Raw genomic sequence first — 26,869 nt, 5'->3', positions numbered from 1 at the left:
CTCTAGCCAGGGCAACAGAGTGAGACTCTGTCTCAAAAAAAAAAAAAAAAAGATTGAATACTACGAAATATACCTTTTTTCTAGATCTGATGATTCCAAAGTGACTAATTATCATTTTGTTCAAAGGGCAAGAAATAAGAAGAAGGGAATTTAGTAAAAAACTAACCTATGTTGTATCTGGTCTCTTAAATTCTGGTCCCCATGCATATCTTGGTTTTCAGCAGCTACATGTTGACTGATATCTTCATGAGCAATTTTATGTGAAAATTCTTCAGCTACAGTATGAAAATTATTTAATTAGAAAATTTTCAAAACCAGTCAAAGTTGCTACTTACTGCTAGAATATACTGATGCAAGATGCCAAATAGATATGGTCCTATATTTGGTCCAACATTACTTAAAAATGTTTTACAAAGCTGTTGAAAGAGTATAGTTTTGTGATAAGAATTCAAGGTCTTCCTGGAAATTGGGGGAAATTAGGAAACCACATTAAAGAGAAGCTGTAGTGTCAATGTAGAGGATCTCAGGATTGACTATGAAGAGATGAGAATGAAAAATAATGGCTCATCATGGATAATTAACTTGTAAAGAATTAGAAAAATTAATACTGTGATGTAAAAATTAGAGTGAAATAATAAGGTGGCCATAAAGTCAAATATGCATAAAATTATTTTTTGACATTATATTACAGTACAATAAAATAAGTATATTTCTTTATAGACCTTATCATCTCCTTATAGAGTAGACATAAAGATATAGACCCAAAGAGACCAAAAACAAACAAAAAAACAATCTCAACAGCTCTGATTAAATCCTATTCTGGAAAGCCCAGAATAATTACAAACTTAGGATAAATGGAAAATCATGTCCATAGAGAGGAAAGAAAGCCTTGAACTAGATTAAAAGAAATTAGATTTATCAATGTAATGCAACCTTAAAGAGTGAATTAATAGATTTCAGTAAAACGAAAGCCCGTCACAGGATACAGTAATCAGTTGTTCTCCATTTACATTCATGCTGGAACAAGATGAAATGGATTTAGAATACAGAATGATGCTTTAAGGTTATTTATAAAATCCAAGGATTACTGACATCAGAATGGGTGACTGAAGAATATTTTGGGAGCTCTTCTCAGGAGATGCTATCATGCACCATCTCATGATCACTATCTCATATTTATCAAGGACTATAGCACATGGATTAGCATTCCTCTCTCTCCAAACTCCACCCAGGCATTGGTCCCTTCACCTTCTCTCCACTTCTGGCACTCACTGCCATGGCTACTGGATTTTGTGATCACCCTGAATAGTTTCATCTTTGTAATCCTAATGACCTGAACTCCTAGCACAAATTCCCGTCCATCTAGCACTCCTGTGTAGCTGATGAATCTCTTCAACATCATCCAGTCCCTACATTCCTACATCCTTTTCCTCAAATTTGCCAGCATTATCCTGACTTCACTCTATATTGTCTGTCAAACCTAGACTGCATGATTGAATACTTCAAGTTCTCTCTGCCTCTTAACAACTTCAATTTCTGTGTCCTTCTGCTACACCAGCTTTAGATGATATTTTTCTTCCTCAAGACTTAACACTCGTAGACATCATTGAAGAAAAATACACAACCTTTATTCTCACTAATCCCCTGGCTCAAAAATCCACTGAACTCTTTCATATATATAGACCCTTTCCTTAAATAACAAAGAGAGAGAGAGAATGAGAACTAAAAAGGTAACAAATGCCTTGTCACCATGGCTTTCCCTTCTTTCAGAGATAAGCTTCTTGCTAGTTGTGTCCACTTACACCCCTCACCTCTGCGGCTTCCCTTTAGGCCTCAACCCACTGCGATCCATCCCTCCCCTCCCTCACTCCACAGAAACAGCTTTCATTCTCATCATCAAAAATGCCAAAGCCAATGGAAATGTTTTAGTCCTTATCCTACTTGATTTATCTGTAGCACTTATAGGTGAAATTTATCACACAATTCTTAAATGCTGTTACATATATTATGTTATTTTATATTCAACACAAAACTTGTGGAGTAAGATTGGGATTCTATAATTGGCCCTGAATTGCACATAATTGCACATAAATGGTAGGGAAGGGATTTGATTCCAGTCAATCTGACTCCAGATTCTGGACTTATTTTTAATTTTTATACTCCTTGTTGAATTATAGCTGCTGAAAAGAATGCATACATGAATATACAGCTGCATGAATAAATACACAAATTGAAAACAATCAGCACCCAGATCCAGAAACAAACATTATCAGTCCCAGAATCCAACTCACATTCCTTTTCAGTCACCATTAGCTGCAAAGGGTAAGCTTCCAGAGCCTGCCCTCAAAGCCTGTCTGTACTTCTCACATGTTATGAACATTGCTGCACTCTCTCAGGCTGACCAATGGCTAAACAGCAGAGGCAGCCACCTACTCTTCCATCCTGACACAGCCTTTTACTCCCACAATGGCTATTCCCTCTCCTCAGGTCCCCTGTCTCCTGCCTATTGGCTTTGAGTCTGGACCATTCCTCCCTGCCTAGCCCTGACTGGACTGATGCTCACTCAGCCTTTGTAGCTCACATGGCTTTGGGTGTATGTGCTTCCCTGTGATGTTTTTCAGACTTCTCCATGGACCCCAAGCATCGCAGGACAGCATTCTGCACCCGACCCTAGTGACTAGGCTCCCATACCCCTGCCCAGGCTCCTGCTGGCCTGAGAGGGGGATTGGACACACTTTTGTCTTGAAAAATCTGTCCTCTCTTGGCTTATGAGATACTTCTATACCTAGCTTTCTTCCTCTCTATCTAGCTGTTGCTTCTAAACACTTCTTCCTTTACTCTCCCCACTAAATTTGGACATTTTGGGATGTCACCTGGATCCTTTTTTTTTTTCATTCATTCTTCCTAAATGATTTCCCTCACCTTAAAATTCTTAACTTTAGTAGAACACTTCCCTTCTGACATCTAGATCCATTTATGAACCTGTTCTCTGTACAACTTAGCTTAAAGTTCCTACAGGCACGTCAAGCTCAATGTTTTCCAAAAGGAACTCTTTGTGTTTCTTTCCGTGTTATCTGAGTAAATGGTATCCCTATTCAAAAGTTGTGCAAGTCAGAAACTTGCTGCCATTCCATTCTCCCTGTGATATATCTCCCATCCCCTCTGATAACTAAATTCTGCAGCTTACTCCCTAAATACTACTTTAATCTCACTGTGCCTCCCGAGCTTCTTGCTGCTGTCTTAATGTGTTTATTATTTTTCAAATGGTAATAATTTTCCAACTCATTTAATTGCTTCCAATCTCACTACCCTTTCAATTTATCCTGCACCTTAGCAGCCAGAATGGTCATTATAAAAGCATATCTAATGATATTAAATCTAGCTTTAATGCCACTCAGTAGCTTTACACAGCTTAAGGATAAAGTCTGAACACCTTATCTTGGTGCCAGACTTTTGATCTGGCCCCTGTCTAATCTCTATTCTTATTTCTGCCATTCCTCCATACCTTGCCTACTCTCAGGCCTACTGAGGTTCTTGCTGTTCTCTAGCTGAACCGTTTATGCTCACCATTCAAGCCTTGCAAATGCCTTCCTTTTCTCTTTGTTCTCTTTTTTCATCTGGCTAATCTCCCATGCTGGGCACACCTATTATAGCACATTACAACTGTATTATAATAATTAGCTTATTTTTGTTTCTCCTCACACTGCCCTGTGAACTATTGAAGGATGGGGACTTTACTTCCATATTATCAGTGCTTGACACTTTGTAAAGTTAGATAAACATTTACCAGTGGTGCCATTTTAGCTCCCATCACTCTATACCAGTGCTGTCCAACAGAACTTTCTGAGATAATGAAACATCCCACATCAGTGCTGTCAATATGATAGCCACTAGCCACACGTGTACATGAAATGTGTCCAGGATAACTAAAGAACTGAATTTTTCATTTATTAATTTTAATTAATTTAAATAGTCATATGTAGCTAGTGCTACCATGTTGGACAGCAATAACACTATACCGTAGTCGCTTGGTTACTTATAATTTCCACTAAACTCTTTGAAGGCAGAATCCATTTCTCCCTTATTACTTTATCGTGAGTGCCTAGCACAGTGTCTGGCATTTGGTAAGCATGAAATATGTGTTAAATAAATATGTGAATGAACAAGATATTTTAGAAGAATAGAGTTTCATTTGTCTTAAAATAGTTTATGTGGGGTCTTGCTTTAGATGAGAGAGTAAACTGGCAAAATGATCTTTTAAAAGCCAATTTTATATTCTAAGAAAGAAAAACTTAGGATATAAAAGAATAATATTTTTTCTTAGCTTAAAATACTTGAATATGAAAACAGCAGATTGATTTTCAAAGTTAGGGACATGCTTAGCATAATCAGATTTAAATAAAACCAGTAAGAACTATAAATTAATGATTTGATACTAGTTTACATGGGTTACATGGCCCTAGTCCAGGATTTGGTTCAATTCACTTCAAAAATCTAAAATTGTTACAGTAATATTAGAAATATATGATAAAAAGAAATAAATTATATTGTACTTTAAGACTAATTTCTGAGGGCAGAGGAATAAGATTATTTATGTATAGTTATACATAAAATTTGACAAAGAAGAAATTCTCCCTGGAGTAGGGGAGAAAGAGCATTTATAAGCCTAGTTATAAGTCAAGGGTCTAAACTAAAGATATTGAACTATTTAGATGCTAACATCAGCTTTAAAAAATTTTCCAGAATCATTCATCATATAATTTTGATAGAAAAATCATAAGAACTCAAACTAGATTGAGTTAGATTTCTTGAAAAATTCTTGCTACTGATTTCCTTCCATTTCTATAACACACAACAATATATAGCTCTTATGGAGCCCAAAGAGGGTGGGAAAATCTTCTGAGGCCCTTGTAGGGTTATAATTTGCTTTCAGGGACCCTCCCACTCACAGGTCTGTATGTGTACTTTATAGTAACTTGTCATAACAAGTTTCAAGTCAAATTAATCTTGATGTTCAGGATGCTGTTCTGCCACCAGATTGCCAAGGATTGGCAGTGCTCTCAGCCAATCCTCAGCTATCCATCCTCTGAACAGGAGTGGGAAGTTAGCAGAACAAGCAGAATCATCACTACTGTCAGCGTGGCTCCTACTCCCTTCTATAAAGAAAAGTAAATTCTCCCTTTTGTGATGTCATAGACAGCATCCAGTTTAAACTACTGGGCTGGACAGCTGAAATAATATCTAATGGTTTTGCCATTTTATTTAAGTAAACAATGAAAGCAAGATCTCACAATTTCACAAACTCAAAATAAGGATGAACGTGACCTTGGACAAGTCAAGCAATCATGTCTAAAATTCCCATCTATGAATTAAGGCATTGGACTAGATGACTCCGTAGGTCTCTCCTAGCCTCAAGTGTTCTTATTAGTAGTAACAGAAGTAATAAAAGAATGATGTGTTATCATTTGTTAAAGGACAGTTTTTTGAAAAGCTAAAATTAAGACTCTCAAACAAATGTAAAATGAACGATGTAAAATGATGTAAAACGATGTCAAAGACATTGTTTAATTCCTCAATTAAAGAGGGAACCTGTAAGATGTTACAAGCAGTTCAAATGAAAATATGCATAAAAGACACATTTATAGACAAACAGGAATGCTGAAATAGGGTTAACAGAAGAAAATTGGTTACTACCTATAGAGCAATATAATATTTGGACCCATCTTTTTTATAGTGTGCAAATTGTGGTTCAACTGAAAAAAATTTATCTGCATATCTAAGGACAAGAATTATCTGCATTATTATCAATTTCCTACAACTTATGGAGTTACAGAAGATCTGCGTCAAAGTCAATGAAAGGCACAGACTTCTACAGAATCAGGTACCTCAAAGAGTCTAATAGATAATACTCAGCCTTCTAAGGAAAGGATATCCAGTAATCTTTTGTTTATTTCAAAGTCTTCCACAGTTTTTCTTGGTGTATGTACTGCAGGGTTATTATCATGTACCAGATTCTATCCTAAGTGTTCTATAATCTCATTTAATTCAGATTCTATCATCTCATTTAATATCCATAACAATACAATGAGCCATTCTATCATATAGGTTGAGAAAATGAAGTTTAGAACAATGAAGTAATTTTCCCAAGGTCAAATACCTGGAAAGCCAGGGTTCAAGAATATGTGCTTTCACCCATAAATATTTAATTTGTGGTATAAAGTGATATTTTCATTTAAAGGATAAAAAATAATTAAATAAACCATGGATTTTGGCAAGAATATTCAATCCCATTATGTGAGGACTTCAGCCAACTGATACTTGTACCTCAGAGTTAATACACAATCCAAGGGACGGATGTTACTAGATCCTTGCTTACAGCACAGGTGGTTTATAACTTTCATGAGGGTGATCCACTAAGACATACTAGGTAGCCACAAAGACCTCCTCCATGCATGCAAGTCTCAAAAAGACACCTCTATACAAGAGGAGCTGTCAAGTTGATGGAAAGGTTCAGGAAGATGCTTGCAGTTGGCTTGGAATTCTCCACTAGTTCCAGGCTTAGCCTGCAGTGCTGAATGCTAACAGTCAAAGCAAGTGGCAACTGTGCTCACCTAGATAATTCTCGGAAAGGCTGAAGTGGATTCTTTCATACTCACTTATAATTGTAAATGGGAATATTCACTGAAAATATTCAGTCAAAAAACAAATAAAACAAAGAGTTTTGACTGTACAAAAAGAGTGCCCCCCAAAAAGGGGTCCAACTTACCTATGACATCATTCATGCGACTCAGTAAGGAAATATCTGAAATATCTAATAACACAACAAAATCAAATGCAGGAGGGGGAAGAGGTGCTTCTTTGGAAGTCGTAGGATCAACAACCAATGTGGATATCTGTGCTTTCTTTCTCTCCATTTCTATGAGGTTTCTGCTGCGGCCGGTAAGAGCTTCCTCCAGGAGTTGCGCTTGGTTTAATGTCATTGGGAAACCATCCAGGACCCAGCCTTGACTCACAGGTATCTCGCTTAATTGAAATAGGACAACTCATTAACATTTTGCTAGACCCAAGTACTTCGCAAATAATAATACGATAAATCTTGCCTTTTTCTCTCCATTCCATAACAAGCTCTTACTGCATGAATTTCATTACTTTAGAGCTAAAAGATTAGGTCTAATAATGTGCCATAATCACTGCCATTCTCCAATCTATTCCAGAGGCCTTAACATGGTATTTATAATAAAACTAATTGGCCATTACTTTTTTCTCTGTAACTTCTTATCTCTCACAATTTTGAACCATTTACTTCAAACAAACTGATTTCCTCACTTACAGGAGTATGGATTGCATTTTCTAGCTTGTGTCCATAGGCTGTTCCTCCTTTGCATCTCAGTCACCTCATCTACACAATGGGGTGAAATAACATACCTCACACGGTGGTTGTGAGGATGAACTGAAACGATGCATTTAAAAAACCCAGAGAGAGCTTAGCACATACTATTAATAGATACTTGTACTGCCAACTTGGAGACTTCTTCTTACCCCACTCAATCCTGTGTAGAGTCATAACAGCCTGATTTGAACTCCCCTGACTCTCCATTCACTTCACCATAAAGTGGTTATTATATTTCTTGACTTAACAAAAATTTAATTGAGTCTTTTTTTTCTCTCAGTTAGTTTATAGGTTGCAGAAGGATAAGGACCATTTCTTCAGTTATTGCACTCAGCACAGTGTCCTCTTTAGAGAATGGATGTTCCAAAAATTATTAATTTTGTTTGCAAATGGAAAACAAGGTGAAAGGACATAAACTTGGTTCTTTTAAACCCTTAATTATACAAAATTGAGATTATGGCCTTTGGATTAAAAGGTATAATTTCATTTCTTTCTTTGTTAGAACTCAATATTAAACAATTGAATCTCCTTTTCAAAGGTTTCTGAGTCTGTTTTGGTGCTTTTATCCTTCTTATAGTGTAACAAGGAAGGAGGGGGAAAATTGAAGTTGAGAGAGATTTTATTACTTATTCAAAGTCACAAAACTACAGTGATCCCAAATCCAGTGATCCTTCCACAATATCAAGCTGTTTTCAGGTCACTGCCTATATTTCCCTTGCTAGGTTAAGAGCAGGAAAAGACTGCATTTTGCTTTTATAACTTGTCCAGAGCTTGGTAAAATGTTCTGCACAGAATGGATCTGCTGATTCATTGATCTAAGATGGAGAAGGAAATGTCCTTGAGTACCTTGCCAAGTCTGGGTGATCTCTTCCCCCACTTGCAGTCTCAGGAGCCATTTTAGAGGGAACAAGAGGTTGTCAGGGCCACACTTGTTCAGCTGTAGTATGAGGACTCTAGAGTATGGGGACTTTGACTGGGGCTACACCACTAACGAGATAGGTAACAGAAGCTAAACCCTCATGTACCTCCTTTTCTCCGTGGAAAAAGGATAGATTTGGACTAGATCAAGATTTCGAACTGATGACAGTCCTCTGGTGATATCTTAGGGGCAATGAGGATGGTGATGTTGGAAGGAGGCTAATGGAGCTCTGACGCTGGGGTGTAGATACTCCAGTTCTACTGAAACTAAAGTGAAGCTGTGCTTTATATCTGATGCTTTTCATATACATTTTTCTTGGAAAAAAGAATCCGATGTCTGAAATATGCTTTATGCCACTTCGGAGAAATGTTACAACTACTAGAATAAGGCTCCTTCTAGCTCTGAGGGCTGAAGCCTTGTGGTCAGATTTCTAGATACATGTAACTGAGAAGCAACTTAAATCTTTAATGCAGTCTTTTACAAAAGCACTAAGAGAGAGTCCATTCCAGATGTATGGTAAAACCTTAAAACCTCCTTCCTTATCTCTCTCGGTCTGATGTTTCTCACACACCACAACTACCCAGTTCTATTTCCTCGCCCACTCTAAGCTCTCCAAAACTCATTCACAGGAACCCATTCTGACTACTTTTTTCCATCCTACTTGACTTCATCTCTTTATTAGATGGATCAGCCAAGTCTCTATGGTTTCTTTTAATTTCTCCCTTTTCTGCATTATAAACGAGGGCTCAGGAGGATCCTCTTTCCTTAGAAAGGAGGTTGGGAGAGATTACAAAATCATAGCCTGCTTTGGTTTTTTTTCGTTCTCCCTTATGACATATCATCTCTGTGTCATGCATATATGTTACTCCTTGCCTGTGCACCCTCCACCTGGGCCCAGCACTGGCCAACCTCTCTTCTCGAAACACAAAATGAGGAGGCCCAGTGGCCTGTGACCACACAGTTAGGGTCTCTCCATAATCTGTCCCTTAGCTTTTTCAATTATTAAATTTCTTGTTGATTCCCCCCAGGCAATAGAACCTGAGCTGTATTCACATCTGAGTGAAAGAAGTCAAGTCTGGGAGAAAGTGAAATATAGGCAAGTAAATCACAAAGTATATCTATCTCTACTTGCCGTTTATTTTCTTATGTAGATGAGTAGTATTCTTTAGATATTAGAAACAAAGAAATTCTATATTATGCTTTGCACACCTTTGTGTGATAAGGAATATATTAAATGGGTATAGGAAAGAAAAATGCAATACATACTTAATAGCATTTACCATGATGTCAACTAGCAACGTGTCAGGAATGCTCTTTCCTTTCTTCAGCAGCTGTTCTGATTTTGCACCAAGCTGAGCACGGACAGTGAGCTGGGAAAATAAACAATGAATGGCAGAAGACAGCTAATTTGAAAGTCAGATTCCAAATGTTTGGAGGAAAAAACAGTTACATGGTTTCTAATGAAGGTACTGACTGCTTGGCACAATTTCTGGAGTCAGGGAAGCATTTAAGCAAAATTTGTATGTAGATGTTGAGGCTCTTTCTCTGAGGCACCCTCCCTTCCAAGATCTTCCTCTTTAATTTGCAGCTGCTCTGGCATCCCCAAACTTCATCCTCTCATACCTTAGATTAGAAAGATTGTGCTTTCTGCTTGAGTTCTAGCCACTCTTTCTGACTGACCGGTGTGTGTATAAACCATGGCTCTTGCCCAGGGAAGTTCTCTTCTTTCGATGGTCAAATTCCATATATTTTCTGCCTGTTTTTTTTGCTGCTTTCTTGTTTGCTCCTTTGCTTTTTTTTTTTTTTCTTTTTGCTATCTCCTTTTGGCCCTCAAATAATCGCTTTTATATTTTGCCCAGCATTTGTAATTATTATCTGTAGGTTAGTCCATTACACACTACTTGATATCACTGGTGTTCCAGGAACTTCCCTAGAACCTATTCTTAACTCTGCCACTACAGTGAATGTTTTATGTCAAATGATATTATACTTCTACTCAAAACCCTGTAAAAGTTCCCCCTTTTACTCCAAACATCCCAATAATTGCCTGTTAGACCCTGACTAAGCTGAATCTGTTCCCTTTTTACACTGAGCTCTAACCTCATCCCTTCCTACTGTCCAGCCCTGCTGGCCAGCCTCCTTCCTGCCTCAAGGCTGTCTCCAGCATCCAGCTATTCTATTGTTGATGCCTGGAATGCTTTCCCAGATCCAGTGAGCTGGTTCTCTCACCTTTTTCAATCTGCTTAAATCTCCCTTTCCCAAGGAGGCCTGCCCCTGACCGGTGCTCCTGCTTGCTTTTGCTCCACTCTACTTTGCCTTTTCTCACAGCACTTACCACCATCTCCCATATAATATTTATTTCCTTCCAACAGAATAGAAATGCCATAAGGGCAGGAAACACTGTCTTTTTTGTTCACTGATATATTTAAATTATTGAAACAGTACACGGGACAAAGTATACTCTTTGAATTGAATTGAATATGGAATTTAGGGGATTTGTAAATCCATACATGCAAATATAAAAATACACTTAGCCTTTTTGCTGATTCGTATTTCAAATGCACAGAGTAAACATTATAAGTCCCCCTTTATTCCTTTATTGCTTTTTCTAAGCCCATTTCCCTCCCCATCAGTCATCTTATTTACAGTTTGATGTATATCCTTATAAAAATTTTTCTATCCTTAAGAAGTTTTGATATCTAAAATATTATAAAAATGTTTTCCATGAGGAAATGCTTAATAAAAGTAATGAAATATAATAAAAATAAAGTAAATAAAATTCCATTTGATTAATCTATCTGGTCATTCTATTTGATAACAAAAAATGCTCCACATACAGTAGAACAATACTATTTATGGAAACATTAATTTCCATTAGGAGCCATAGTGAGTGAATTGTTGTGAACATTTTTTTCAAAAATTAATAAAAAATTCTGTAGAGTCATCAACAAGAATAAGGGTAAATTGTGTAAACATTCTTTAAAGGTAAGGAGGAAATGAAAGGAAACAAAAGCCATAAATTAGATGGTTAAAAAAAATACATAAAAATAAATTCGGCATAAGTCTAAAATTTAAAAAGCATGTTTATTTTCTTACCTGGCAAAACTGAATAGTAATTTCCACTGCTTTAGATATAAGTATTAAGAATATAAAAGATGTTAAGTAAACTCAGATTAACTAATAGTTTACCATTAAATTTACTTTAAAACCAGAGAAGCACATCATTATTTCATTCCATTTGTAGATGAACCAAAAGGCCATGAATCATGTCATATTTTAATGTTAATAGCCAAAAGTAGATTATAATACTTACTTTGAAGACATTATCACTTGATTTGACTTCTTCAGCTTTTGGTGTTTTGTTAGTATCAGTACCTAGTAATAGGTAAAGTGGTAAGAACAAATTTCTAGTATTGGACTCAGCTATGCCTGAGATACTCAGAGGAAGAAAGTCACAGAATCACTACTACATAGCTTTTACCTCCCTTCCACACCAGTAAGATCCTGGCCACTGTGTGGCTTGGTGTTTTCCCCTCCCTCTCTCCCTCCTTTCTGCTTCCACATTTTCCCATTCCTCCCACCCTCCCTCCCTTCTTCCCTTCTCCCCTTCCTTCTTACCTTCCTTTCCTCTCTCCCTCATCCCTCCCTCCCTCCCTCTGTCCCTTCCTTCCTTCCTTCCTTCCTTCCTTCCTTCCTTCCTATATGGCCTGAGCTCATAACAATATCATTAGAAATATTTTAACACAGTTTGGGTTCTCTTTTCAAAAGACAAGCCAAGTTTCTCAAGAAATGTTATTAAAATGCTAACTTATTGTACTTTTATTTTCCTGGATTATCAAGTTATAGATAATAAACACATCTAAAAGTATATAGTTCCAGAAGTCAGAGGACTTTTTAATTAAATTCAATGGAAAACAAAAGTTTTAAAGAGTTTGTTTTTAATCAATTGGACTAATGCAATAAAATATGTCATGAAATACTTATAATAGTTTAAAAAATCAATTAAAATGATCTCTTAAGAAACAAATAACTGGAATAAGTGACAGATAATATACATTTAGAAAATGGAAAGTCCAGCTTCTCTGGGAGAGTTGCATGCTTACAGTAAATCTGGACATTGTTTAACGCTAATAGTGATAGTGATGATGACACGGGAGGATCTCAGCTTTAGGCGAGAATATGAGGAAACTAACATGGCAAAACCTTACTAGCACAAAGAGAAAAGGTATTTAATACCTAAAATTGTTTTCCTTCAATGGTTCTATGAAGGATCTGAAGCACTAAAGACCAAATCTCTAGGGAGATAACTTCTTGTTAGGTTTGGGAAGCTTGGTTCTTTCAGTCTTGTCCAAGGTTGAAAATAAACTTAACTTTATCAAAGGAACCACTGTGCATGTGGATTGAAAAGACCAGACCCTGCAGCCTCTCTCAATACAGTGACTGAAGCTGCAGCACACAGAGGGCCCCAATGGTGCTCACACACAGACTTGCATAGGTGAGCAGAAACAATAAAATACTGTCTCCCTGCGAAGCCAGGGAGAGTAAGGATGATTTATCCTGGCTGTTTTCATAAGAACAGCAAAACTAAACAAGTACTTGAGGGAGGCTGCAAAGATTCCCTTATAATTTTCATCTCTTATCCTTAGTTGTTGACAAAGGTTATCTGGTTCTCTCTGTCAAATGACCATACGGAAAATTATGCAAAACTCTATCACTCCCATTTCTTTCCCTCGAAGCAAGTTTATGCATACATGTGTTCTTACTGTTTGTCTGTCTCTCTAATGTAAATAATGAATGATTTGCTTTGATATCTACTCACTAAGTATAGTTTTACCTTCTGTTTCTGGTAGCACTTCATCTGAGACTAGACCAGCTGAAAATACTTTTTGTGGATCCTTTGGGGAGAAAACACAGACACAGGAAGAGATTTTAACATTGTTATATTTTAATAACCTTCGTAATTTTATATCTATAAGTAAGGGTTTGAGAACAAATACACTATTTTATCTATAACATTAATGATATTAGAGAGGACTGGGGTTTCAGTCCAAATTACAGTTTCCAGAAACAAACAATACATGATGATAATTGCACTTGTAGAAACACATAGTAATTTGCGGTGTAATCTGTCTTTCCAATGGCCTCCAATGCAAAACACAGCAACTGCTATTTTGAAATAGAACCTGAGAAAAGGGTAGAGTTTATGAAAACTATCTTTAAGTGAACAATCCTAGAGGTGTCAGTTATAGCCATAAGGAAGTAAAAAAAAAATGTACATTAACTATTACTCTATTGATTAAAATAGAAAGAGTACCCGAAGAAGAGATAGCCCACAATGAAGAAAACTTCTCCCAGTTATTTTCAGAATTCATTGTTAAATGGTATTTATTTTGCAGCCCCTGCAAATGATCTGGATTAGATTCTAGACTAATTTATTCATTTGCAGAGAGAGAATAAAGTAGGGGAAAGAGTTCTGGACTTAGAATCTGGAACCCCAGTCACAGAGTAGCCATCAACAAGCTTTCTGACCCCAAGTAAACCAGTTCATGCTTAGGGTCTCTACTGTCTTTTCTGTGAAACAAGGGGGCTAGACCACATCAATGATCCTCAAGGTGGGGCTGCCTTCTCCTCGTCAGCACCCCCACCTCAGGAATCTCCACACAATAGTGTAATGCAATACTGATAGAAATGTGATACCGGTAAACCATACAGAGAGCCCTCCACCCCAGTTGAGATCTGCTAGTTTAAATCTGAAGTCAGCATACCATGCCCCATGGACCAAATTCAGCCCATTAACTGCTTTTATACAGTTCCTGAACATCATTCAAGCAGCCTAGCACTGTGAGCCTAGAGACCAAGCCAGAAGTCCCCCTCCACTACTGTCCCCACTGGGCTCCAGACAGGCCTCAGCCACTGTCCAGGGCCACTGTTGGTCTCCAACTACATGTTGGAGAGTCTGATGTTGGCGTCCACCAGGCACTGAGTGGTGGGATCTCAGTCCAGGAGCTGGTGACTCCTTGAGTTCCCCCGCAGCACTCACATACCACCCTCGCAACCTCTGTATTTCAGTCACTCCGCCCACCCCACGCACCAGCCAGACACTGTATCCTCAGGAGTATGTCTCCAGCTGATGGCACTGGGCGCAAAGTGAGCCCACAGCAGTGGTGCTCTGGATGGTCCACCCAGGCAAACCCACAGAAGGGGGCAGAAATCTTCTTTCTTGTTATTTAAGCGCCCACATAACATCCTTAATTTTGCCTCTTGCCCTAAAATATTTACAAAATATTTAATTTAAATACTTACTCCGGACCTTTACAGAACCTAAATATTTACTCTCTGGACATTTACTTTCTTGGTCTAGAAGATCTTTTAGATTCCATCCAGTTCCAACTATCTAGTGTACCAGACACAGCAAAGAAAACTAGAATCATACTTGCCTGGTTTTCTTTACTATCCTCTTGCAGAACTGGTAGAGCCCCTTCTTCATCCTCTTTCTGAATTGGAAGGGCCTCACTGACTCTTTCATTGTCATGAAATGCTTGAATAGCTTCTTGGACAAGAGTGTCGATAGAAAGCATTTGAATAGGAAAGTCTAAAGGACAGAAGATAATTTTATAAATAGCATTTCTTGGGAAATTGAAATTGTTGTCCTCATGTACTGGCTTCACCCTATAACACTGTCTTTCAGTCCCCCTAGAACTGTCTTTTGGATCAAGCTGCTTTTTTTATTGTGGTAAAATTCACATAAAATAAAATTAACCATTTTAAAGTTTATCATTCAGTGGCATTTAGACATTCACAATGTTGTGCAACCATCACCATAATCCTGTTCCAGAAATTTTTCATCACATCAAAAGGAAACCCCATAACCATTAAGCTGTCACTCTCTATTCCCCTACACCTGGAAACCAATAAGTCAATTTCTGTGTTTATGGATTTGCCTATCTTGAATATTTCATGCAAATAGAATTATATATTTTGTGATAGTTCGTATATAGCTTTTTTCACTTAGCATAACGTTATTAAGCAGCATGCATTAGTATTTCACTCCTTTTTATGGTTGAATAATTATGGCTTAGACAATAAATTACATGATCGCCCTATTATAAAATTTTGGATGACAGAGATTTCCCAATATATCAGCAAAGCTTCTTGTATGTTCTATATATACATGGACATTTGCAGATACAGTCAGTGTGAACAGAATCTAATAATGAGGGGGAGATTCTACCTTTTTGTAGAGACTTTAGAACGGTAGTTTTTCCACTAAATGTTTTCCCCAATAAGCATCCTTTAACAGCAGAGGAAGGAAATTCAGGTACTGTTGATTCAAGATGAGGAGGAAGAGATTTTTCAAATAGTCTGTGAAGTACATGGCCCAATATACAATTGTTGGAGGGTGGTAAATTATCAACCATTTCTTCTGGTAAGGCCCACTCTCCAACCATGTTCTGCAAAAATAACAATCAAACAAACAAAACGAAACTATTCTTAAAAGTCAAATTTAGGAATATAAGAAATTTAAATATTGAAAGTGAATCTAAATTGTAGCAAATAAAAGTTAATCAATACTTTAGTTAATCAATTATATCACATAAATGAGTAATAGCAGCAATAATACTTTCATATTAGAAAGCAGAAAAATGAGCTTCCTACATAAAAGAAAAAAAAACCCAAAATATCTTAGTTTATGAAAGTAAGCATATTAAGTTGAGACATATTGTAATCTAGGTCAAGCATTAAGACACTTAAATTGATGTTATCATCAGTAAGCAAACAAAAGACAACAATAGTTTATCTGCTATCTTATGCAAGTATTAAGCTTATTTTAAAATATTTTAAAGTAAGAAAGATGAAAAAGAATTTTCATGCTCAGTACAGTGTTCTCTAATCTACCATGTTTGACTACCACTTTCTTCAGGTTTTTTGCTGAAATAAACAGTTACAGGGAGAGAAAAAACATTGTATAGACCACGTTCTCTGAACTCCATGTAATAAAACTAGAAATTGATTTTAGAAAAATATGAAAAATATAAGTACTTGAAATAAAAAGCATTCTTTTTGAAATTAAAATTGTAAAATCTGAAAAGAACATTAAAATAATAGATTAAAAATATGGGAGGGATCAAACTGTACTCAGAGGAAAATGTATAGTCCCTTAGCCTAAAATGCCTTGATCTAGGTAGATAGAAGAAATGAGACCTAGTGTTTGCTAAATCAGCAGAGTGATTATAATAAACCATAATCTATTGTATATTTCAAAATAGCTAGAAAAGAATAATTGAAATGATACCAGCATAAAGATATTTAATAAATGTTTAAGGGGATGGATATTCCAAGTACCCTGATTTGATTATTACACATTGTATGAGTATATCAAAATATCACATGTAGCCTGCAAATATAATATGTACATCTATTATGCATCAATAAAAAATAAAATTAAAAAGAAGGAAAATAAACTAAGCATTAAAATAGGGAATAAAAGTAATTCTAAAATAATCAAAAGAAACTAGAAGGAAGAAACTAATAAAAATATAAATGGAAATTAATAGAGAGTGAAGCTATTCAGGTACTCTTCATTGATAAATGTCTAAAACTTGTCCATACTAAGCATGATAATGGAATTGCTACTAGTTTGACACAAAGGTAAAGAATAGCAAATATCAATGTTGTGACATAATAGGAAAAAAGGTAATAGATTTTTTTTTTTTTTTTTTGAGACAGAGTCTTATTCTGCTGCCCAAGCTAGAGTGCTGTGGCGTCAACCTAGCTCACAGCAACCTCATACTCCTGGGCTCAAGCAATCCTTCTGCCTCAGCCTGGGCAGTACAGGCATGCTGGGACTACAGGCATGCGCCACCACACCCGGCTAATTTTTTTTATATATTTTTAGTTGTCCAGCTAATTTGTTTCTATTTTTAGTAGAGACGGGGTTTCACTCTTACTCAGGCTGGTCTTGAATTCCTGAGCTCAAACAATCCACCCGCCTTGGCCTCCCAGAGTGCTAGGATTACAGGCGTGAGCCACCGCGCCTGGCCAGAAAAAAGGTAATAGATTTTAATGGGACTTAAAATCATTAAGAAAATTTTATATATAACTCCACTATAATAAATTAGAATTTATTACTGTGTAGTAATAAATGATATTCTAAGAAAGCACAAATGTTAAAATTAATTTAAATGGAAATTTTGAAAAGATAAAAGCCATGAAAGAAATGAAAAAGTTGTCATAGAACTATACCTAGGAAACTTGAAAACAGTAATGGTTTACAGAAGAATTTTTATTCCTTAATTAAAAAGAAATTTAAATGTTATTTAAAGTCTTCTAGAGTATGGAAGAATACAGAAGACTTTCCAGTTCACTTGGCAAGACTAATATAACCCTTACACAAAAAATGCATCAAAGATAATTGACAAAAACAACATCCCAAAGGAAAATTACAAGCCAATCTCACTTGGAAATATTTTGCAAAAATTATGCATACAATATTAAAGTCAATGTTATATTAATAGACAATAAAGATACTAATTGACATTGACTGCATACTCACTATATGCCATATACTGTTGTTTTCATGAATTATCTCAAATAATTCTCATATAGCTCTTACATAAGTAGTATTATCATCTTCCCAATTTTGTAGAAGAAAAACCTGAGTATTACAGAGGCTCAGTTTCTTTTCCACGGTCATACTAAATAGTAAAGACACAAGCTGGATTGGAACCCGGGTGGTCAGATTCCAGAACATATGCTCATATCCTACATATAATGTTGAAGTTGTCTCACCGTGACTGAATAGGAGTTATTTCATGAATACAAAGGTTAAATATTAAAAAACCTATTACTACATCACATTAGTAGGTTAAAACTTAAAAAAAAAAAGCATATCACCATTTTGACCAAGAAGTATCTGATAAAATTCATTTCTGATTTTAAAAAAACACAAGTAACATTAAACAAAACAAAACAATACTCTCAATAAGCTATGCATTGAAGATGGCTTTCCTTACACTCTCTGGACCAATGATGAACCAAAACAAAATACACATTTTTCCATTAAAGGCAAGAACAAGAAAAAGATGCTCAACATTAATACTATTAGTCACGTTATTTCAGCAGGTCTAGCCACTGCAACAAAATAAGGAAAAGAAAGAAGTATCACTGTCCCTAGAAGTAATTATGGCTGCTGCACAGTTGAGTTCCTGGTACAGAGGTAGCAGCTGCAAGGTCGGTTGCTAGTGCTCCATGGTGGTGGTGGCAGTGAAAGTTTCTTTGTCGGACTTTGTTGTGATGGTTCTTGTGATTTTCCTTGGAAGTTAATCTTGAGCCTACTTCTCAAGCCCACCTACTGATTCTTTGAATTACCCAACATATTTTGAGTAATTTTTTTTTCTGCTTACTCAGCAAGAGTCAACTTTTTTGCTTGCATGTAAAAACTGACAAAATCTTTGGAATTAACAAGAAATATACAGAGAGGCTGTATATGGAATGTTTCAAAACTCTACTGAGGATTTAAAAAATGACTTGAAGAGAGGGCAATATAGAAAGTTTCAAAATTATAAACCATTTATTTCTCCCCCAAATTAATCTAACTTAATGTTGGTTATTTTTGTTTGTTGGCTGGTTTTTTTTGTAGAGACACGGTCTTGCTTTGTTCCCCAGATTGGTCTTGGACTTCTGGTCTCAAGCAATCCTTCTGCCTCAGCCTCCCAAAGTGCTGGAATTACAGGCATGAGCCACCATACGTGGTCTAACTTGATGTTAATGACAACAAAAGTGCCAGTGTTTTTTTGTTTTTTTTTTACCCCCCTGCAGGGTAGTATAACAAATGATTCTAAAGTTGAAGTGGAAGAAGGAAATATAGTGGATAAAAATATCCATTAACAACTTAAAAAGGACAGTAATATGGGAGTGTTGCCTTACTGAAATGCTTATTAAGAATGCAGTAATGGAAAGAATGAGTGGTAGAGACAAAATATTCAGTGCACAAAAATACAAATTGTAGAAACAAAGTCTAATTATATGTAAGGATTTAGCATGTATACAGTTTATATTTTACATTAGCAGAGAAAGAATAGATTATTTTGCAGTTGATATTTGAATAACTGATCATATATCTGGAAAAGAATGAAGTTAGATATCCTTATACGTTTCAGAAAATAAATTAACACCAGGAAAATGAAAGATGTAAACAAGAAATCATAATGGCATCAAAATTTGGGTGAACATTTATATGTTCCAGGATGGTTTTTTAAGGCATGACACCAAAGCTGAAAACCACAGAGGAAGAAACAGATAAATTTATCTATATAAAAATAAAATATTCTGCATATCCCCCCAAACACACACATAACACATGCACACACTGGAAAAATAAAGAATGAAGGCAAAATATCTGCAACATATATATTTGACAATAGGTTAAGAGTTTATATAAAAATTTGTAATAACAAGAAAAAGAAAAATGCAGGAAAATGGTGAAAAGGATATGAACAGGCAATTCTCAAAGTATAATAAAATGGCCAATGAATTTATAAAGAAATATTCAAATTCATAGTAATAAAAGATATCCAAATAAAACAATGATGTATCATATTTTGCCTAAAACAGATTGTGTTATTCTCAATTCTCATTCACTTCTCATTCACAACGGTTGAGAGAATAAATCAGTACACTGATTTATCGTATTTTCTAAATTGTCCAAAATTGCTATGCATACTGTCATGATAGTAAAAATAATTAAGATATACAAGACAGAAAAGAAGATATTTTTATTCACATACAAATATTACATAACATGACATTTTTCTGTAGTCACTTGAAGAACTTTAAAAATTGTCTTAGTGCATGTAAAATATATTTAGTAATATGATTATGTGATAATTTCACTATATAGATATTAGTAAAAATGCATGTCATTTATATTTTAAGATTATTTGGAATTAGTACATATAATCTATTTATTAAATTATTTAAATGTCAAAAAAGCCCAATATGTTGTTTTAGTGGTACAGAGATGTCAAACAATACTGGGATAGTAAAAACTATGAATTCCAAGATACATTTGATTTTTTAATCATGTAAGTCTCTCCCAGGTTTTATCAAACATGATCAGTTCCATTAAAACTTCCTCTATCACTTGTCCCTAATCATTTTAACTCAGTCTTCTTAGTCCAAATAACAAAGATAGGAAAACATGAGAGGCCGGGCGTGGTGGCTCATGCCTGTAATCCTAGCTCTTTGGGAGGCCGAGGCGGGCGGATTCTTTGAGCTCAGGAGTTCGAAACCAGCCTGAGCAAGAGCGAGACCCTGTCTCTACTAAAAATAGAAAGAAATTAATTGGACAACTAAAAATATATAGAAAAAACTAGCCGGGCATGATGGCGCATGCCTGTAGTCCCAGCTACTCGGGAGGCTGAGGCAGGAGGATCGCTTGAGCCCAGGAGTTTGAGGTTGCTGTGAGCTAGGATGACGCCACGGCACTTTAGCCCGGGCAACATAGTGAGACTCTGTCCCAAAAAAAAAAAAAAAAAAAAAAAAAACATGAGAAATGTCCATTGGGAAAAAATCAATGAGTTCCTTCATCAACATATGTTCTCATGAAAGACAAAAGGGGAACAAACATGAAAGACACATTACACTACATTTCTTTAAGAAACACCACCTAACTTCTAGTCTGGATTGCTTATATTGCCTTAAGTCAGTTTTTCTTTTTTTTCCTTTTTAGAAGGAAGGTATGTGTCTTTGCCTTGACTATATGTGTGTGCTTTAGCTCAAGTTTCCTAACCATTCTGTGGAGGGGACTTCTTTTGAAAATATTTATTTTTAATATTATTTGCCAAATTGGATCACTAATTTGAATGACATTTTTTTCTTCTCAGTACCATGACCAAATAGATAATGTATGGTTTATAAATACTACTACACTACCACTAAGTAATGAACAAGTCACATTTTTGGCTTAAAAATGAAACTCCATATTATATTTTTAATCCTTAACTCTTGACTAATATTACAAAGTGGCTCATATTGACAGATTCAGTCTACCTATGGAGCTATTTTTCTAAATACCTTCAAGTAGGAAAAACTTATGTTAATCATTGATTGGTTTAGCCTATTTAGGCCATTTTTGACAATATTTCTCTAAGTATGCTATGTCATATATAAATAAATGCATACCTATGTTTTGCCTTTTCTTTTATCAGTATTCTTTTCATACCCAATATCTGACAAAATCATTTACTCAGAATATAAGTTGTCAAATTTGATAAGTGCTAAGGCTGGCTTGTCTGGTTTGGTGCCAGAATGTTTGATATTGACAACACTGGAGATAAGGAAATACTTTTCAAAACAAACAAAAAACACCCAAAGTACTCATAATAAGTTTTTCTTTTAAGTCAGTGGAATTTACAAGTATATAAATATATTTGTATTTGACTGTCATTTCTATACAAACCACCATTTGTAAAAATTATTTTGTTATTGTTTAATGCCTTTGGTTTCTCTAGCAGTTCTGTGCATAATAATTACCGCATTATTCAAAATTAGGTAAATACTGAATGATTTGCATAATTATTAATGGCATTATAATTGATTACTTGCTTTTGCTTTCATTCATTGGAATTGTTTAGACTTTTAGTTAGACAAATGATAATTATTTTATGTAATGTGGCCAATCAAAACTAACCAAATAAGGAAATGGAAACCATAGAAATTATATAATTTTACAACGAAAAAGGCTATAATTCCAAGGCCACGTTGAAGTGGAAAGTTGCCAATGTCCTAGTGATTTTGAGCTGTGCAGTCACTTAATACTTGTTAAAGGAAGCAGTCTTACAGTTAAATCAGTATTTCTCTAATTATGCTATGTCATGTATAAATAAATGCATACCTATGTTTTGCCTTTTCTTTTAGTAGTATTCTTTTCATACCCAATATCTGAGCTGGGTTTCTGTAATGGTTCTGCTACTTGCCTGCTTTGCACTTTTGTCAATTCCCTCATCTTTGAAGCATGATAATAATATCTACCTCACAGGACTGTTGTAAAGATTAAATGAAATAATGTTGCATGAGGAGCCTATGTGATTGCTGACTATAAACAATTAAGTTCTCAGTCGGCTACTGAGCCCTCTTCCAACACCAAACTACCTGTAGAATGTAGCCAAACACAATGGAATAGAACATCACTGTGAAGAGAACAGAATGTTTAGGTCAGGAGAAGAACTGAAGCTTGACCTGTGGAGATAAGCAGATAAGGGATTTGGTGGAACACACAGAGCAGAATCACCATAGAAATAAAGTTGATGAAGTTCCTAGCAAAGACTAAGGATAAAGGCTAAGTCAAGGTAAACACCACAGAGGATGGAATAAGAACTTGGTGAGTGAAAAGGAGAACAAAAGAACTGGAAAAAGGAAAATTCAGACCAGAATGAAGATTATTAGTTTAACTACAGTGAACTAAAGAGATTTTTACTAGTTCATTAGTAAAGAGGAACCAGAAATTTTTATCAGTTCCCTATTTTAAATGTATGTTATCTATGTAGATATGACTAAATTAATTAGATAATAGAGAATTCTTTACTACTTTAGGTATTGTTTTAAATATACATCTGACTATTAGGTTCAAGACTCTGATGTCCAAAGTGGTAATACCAGGTTGGTATCACCTGTTACAAACTATTGCTTTAACAAGTTAATTTTCATGTGTAGATGTGCTCCATGTTACTAGCAATTGATCTATGTAAACTGTCAGGCACATATAGAAAATAAGTATTAAGATGTCTTTATTTTAATATTAATCTTTTTGTTGTGTCTGCCATCACTATGAATTTTTGAGAAGGTGTAAGGATAAGACTCAAGATTCATCAACACCTAGGAGGTCCAACTCTCCTTGTGAATTCTTGTCTATCTATATACAGAGATAATATTACAATAGAGAGTAAACAGCCTTTGACCTTCATCAAAAGTCACAACCAATTCACTAGCACCGTGTTTATTACTTGATCTACACTGTCCTTTCCAGAACCTGAATTCTGAATCCCTGGGTCCTGTCTTTACCAATACATACCACTCTGCTATCCAACCTGGACCCAATGCACTCACAGGCCTCACTATATCCTGTTGTAGGAACATAATGGTTACATAGACTTCCAATTACTTCCAGTGTGTCTTATCCCTTTGGTTTCCTATGGCCTGATATATCAATATCCTTGGTCTCCTTATCATAAACCATGACTAAAAGCATCTTGAGCATTTTACAAACAGCATCTGCTTGGAAACAACTGTGCTTGAACATGGGCTGAGGAGCACACTTCAAGGGCAAGCCTACGATCTTCCATGTGTCCACTAGCTTCCCCACTTGATGGTAGCAAGTGATTGAATGATGCTGTTGGTGGAGCTGCATAGTTTTCTTATCAGAGTTTGTTTGCTTCTCTCTGCATGATTACCCTTGAAATAAAGCCACATGTATCTCAATCTCATTTCTTGCCACTTTAAACATCCAAGTTGGGAATGGAGCTCCTTCATAAATCCTTCTAAAGGGGGAGGAGACATGGCTTACTTAGATCAACTCAGATAAACAGAATCTGGACCTTAGGAGATATTTATCATTCCATAAAACCTCAGAGTGCCATTAGCACAAGTAGTGACATTCAAATGGGGCTTTTGTAGAGGAGCGGTACTGCTCTGAAGGTACACATGATCCAGTGTTTGTCTTTATAAAGCACTAGATCTTACCAACACGAGGTTGGCTGGAATGCCACAGATATTCCCAGTTTGGTATGTTCTAAACATCTCATAGTTCAATTACTGATACATTGAGAAAGACAAAGTAAGTGCCTTTTTCCCTAAGAGAGAGAAAGGACCTCCTGGAGAATACAACACTTACACTGTTTTTGACACCTGCTAGTTTCCTTGGGTTTTCCTGAAATACTATCTTTTAACCCATACTTGATAAAACCTAACAACAGACAGATTATCTTGGACTTAGGGCAGAATCTTCTAACAAATTGACTTAAAAAACTCCATAGATAGTGACTCCACAAAATGAGATTATTGCCCTTTTAGAGTACCACCAACATACCACAACCCTACGATGGCAAGACATTCAAGCTGCTTTAATTTTGCAGCTATTATGGCTAACTTTCTCTTGGCACACAACTCCTTAGGAAGTGAGGAAGAGATGACAGTCTGAAATACCTCAAATACAGTTAAGGCTTGTAGTAGCAGCCTTAGGAGTCATTGTAGCCATTACTGATCCTCAAATTTCAGGGAACATTAAATTTATGTTCATCATGATGGACCTTTCTTTAGCTATTCAAGGCTCCCAGGAAATCTTTTTCACCAAACTTGCTCATTTTTATTGGTCTGACCCTCCATAAGCACTCTGCACACAATTACCACTTGTACTGCATCTTCTAAGACAGTGGCTTTCAACCATTTTTGACTAGGACACTCCACAAAAAAATGCATTCTACATTGTGACTAGCATTTGTATACAAGTATATATAAAGCAGAAAAAAATTTTATGAAATGCTTATTATTACTACTTATGATATGCTTTATTTTCTATTGTATTGTGTTACATTATATTGCATTTTATTATATGATCTTATGTTGTTCTGTTTATATTTTAAAAATATAAATAGTAGTTATGACCCCTAAATTAATTTCATAATCTGGCTAAACTCATTATTTGAAAAACAAATAATAAAGAATATTTTATTGGACAAGATAGCAGGAACCCTCAGTTCTGATTTCATGTCTATAATCACCATCTTGGGTTCATTTCTTAAATATATGCAAACAGGGAGAGTAAATCTTTAATTTTATACTAACAGTGATTCAGCCCATAGAGATACAGAGTAGGTGTTTATTTATCAGAGTATATTTTAAAAATAATACAGTTCTAAGTGCAATTTCTCATAATTGGTTTAAAGATCCAGCTCATTCACAGTTCAGATCTTACTTGTGTGATTAACATTAGATCTTAGATATAGGTTGCTTATTTTACAGTACTTTAGAAAATTGTACTTTTTATAATTACTGTTCTTAATTTTTTTTTCATAATGTAAATCCCTGAAAACTCTTAACAAATAACATAGAGCCTATGATTATTCAAAATGCATTAAAACTTCAGGCTTATTGTAAAATAGACCAATAGTTAAACTGTATCCAAAGGAAAAGTATTAGTGTGTGGGAGATGAGGAAATTTATTAACTCAAGCTCAGACACCTTGAGCATAAAATAATGTCTTAACCAGGCAAGACCCAAGTGCCCATTTATAATATTCTAATTCATTGAACAATCTACATATTTCACCTTACTGTAGACATAATCAAGATTGATATATTCAGAAGTTACTGAAAAAGTTCTGCTGAGGGAGGCATTCTTAGTAAGGACACCCAAAACACACTTCTCAAACTTCTTTAGCTTAGTTTGGTCTACATGCTTGAAATTAAATGAAGTCATGGAAAAAATACAAAGAGAGGAGAGTACAACTGTAAACTCACAGTTTATAGGGTTAGGTCAGTTTTGAGTTAATATCTTTAAATCAACTAATGGCTGCTTATACTTTACAAATCAACTGAATCTCATCCCTTCCTACATGTGCCATAACCTCCCATTCTTATCCACACTTAGTGTTCTAGTTGGTTTAGTGTTGCTATAAAGGAATACCCAAGGATTGGAAATTTATAAAGAAAAGGGGTTTATTTGGCTCACAATTCTGCTGGCTGGAAGACTGGGGATCTGATGAAAGCCTCAGATTGCTTCCACTTGTGGCAGAAGGTGAAAAGGAGCCAGCATGTGCAGAGATCACATAATGAGAAAGGAAGCAAGCGAGAGAAGGGAGACACCAGGCTCCTTTTAACAGCCAGCTCTAGGGGGAGCCCTTTCAGAAGCTAATAGAGTGAGAATGCACTCAGTCCCTCCCTTCCTAAGGAGGGCATTAATCTATGCATGAGAAATCTCCCCCCATGACCCAAACACCTCCCACTAGGTCCCACGTTGGACAACAGGGACCAAATTGCAACATAAGGTTTGGGAGGACAAACATCACATTCAGCATCCCCACTAAACTGTGAGCACTGGGGGGGAAGAATCTCTACCTTAATCAACTTTATATCCCCAATACCTATAACAGTGCTAGAACAAGTAGGCATTCAATAAATATTTATTGAATGAATGAATCAATCAATAAGATAGGCTCAATATATGTAAACTGAATAAATGAATAAATACATTGACATTAACTTTTATTCTAAGTATTATACAAAGATGATTTAGGTCCTCAAATAAGATAAACAGTCAAAACCCAACCCTAAACTAGGAACTAGATCAAAAAGTGTCATCCTCATGGATAGAAGCTAGCTACCTAGCTAGAATCCACACACTATGCATGAAATCAGCTTATACAGGAAACATATCTAGAAGTAACTGCCTGTAGCATGATTTTGAGACACCATCTCCATTAAATTAAGGCTTCTCTTCTCAAGTCAGCAAAAAGCATCTCACTTAAAATGCAATAATAAATGAAAAACAATTTATAAATTTGGAAC

General features: G+C 35.7%; 1 protein-coding gene across 1 annotated transcript in view; it reads right to left on the bottom strand.

The window, feature by feature from the left end:
- SPEF2 (sperm flagellar 2) overlaps positions 1 to 26,869 on the bottom strand; it is a 209,458-nt gene that overhangs the window by 120,696 nt on the left and 61,893 nt on the right. Inside the window, exons 10-16 of the mRNA XM_012663396.1 lie at positions 15,541 to 15,760; positions 14,747 to 14,901; positions 13,129 to 13,204; positions 11,623 to 11,684; positions 9,576 to 9,679; positions 6,767 to 7,023; positions 167 to 275 (exon numbers count right to left, since the gene is read on the bottom strand). Of these exons, the coding sequence (XP_012518850.1) occupies positions 167 to 275; positions 6,767 to 7,023; positions 9,576 to 9,679; positions 11,623 to 11,684; positions 13,129 to 13,204; positions 14,747 to 14,901; positions 15,541 to 15,760 (983 nt within the window). The remainder of the gene's footprint in view (positions 1 to 166; positions 276 to 6,766; positions 7,024 to 9,575; positions 9,680 to 11,622; positions 11,685 to 13,128; positions 13,205 to 14,746; positions 14,902 to 15,540; positions 15,761 to 26,869) is intronic.

Source organism: Propithecus coquereli, unplaced genomic scaffold (assembly GCF_000956105.1).
Source record: "Propithecus coquereli isolate 6110/MARCELLA unplaced genomic scaffold, Pcoq_1.0 Scaffold809, whole genome shotgun sequence".
Taxonomy (NCBI): domain Eukaryota; kingdom Metazoa; phylum Chordata; class Mammalia; order Primates; family Indriidae; genus Propithecus; species Propithecus coquereli.
Note: the sequence above shows the minus strand (reverse complement) of the source record. Positions and strands in the feature narration are given on the sequence as shown.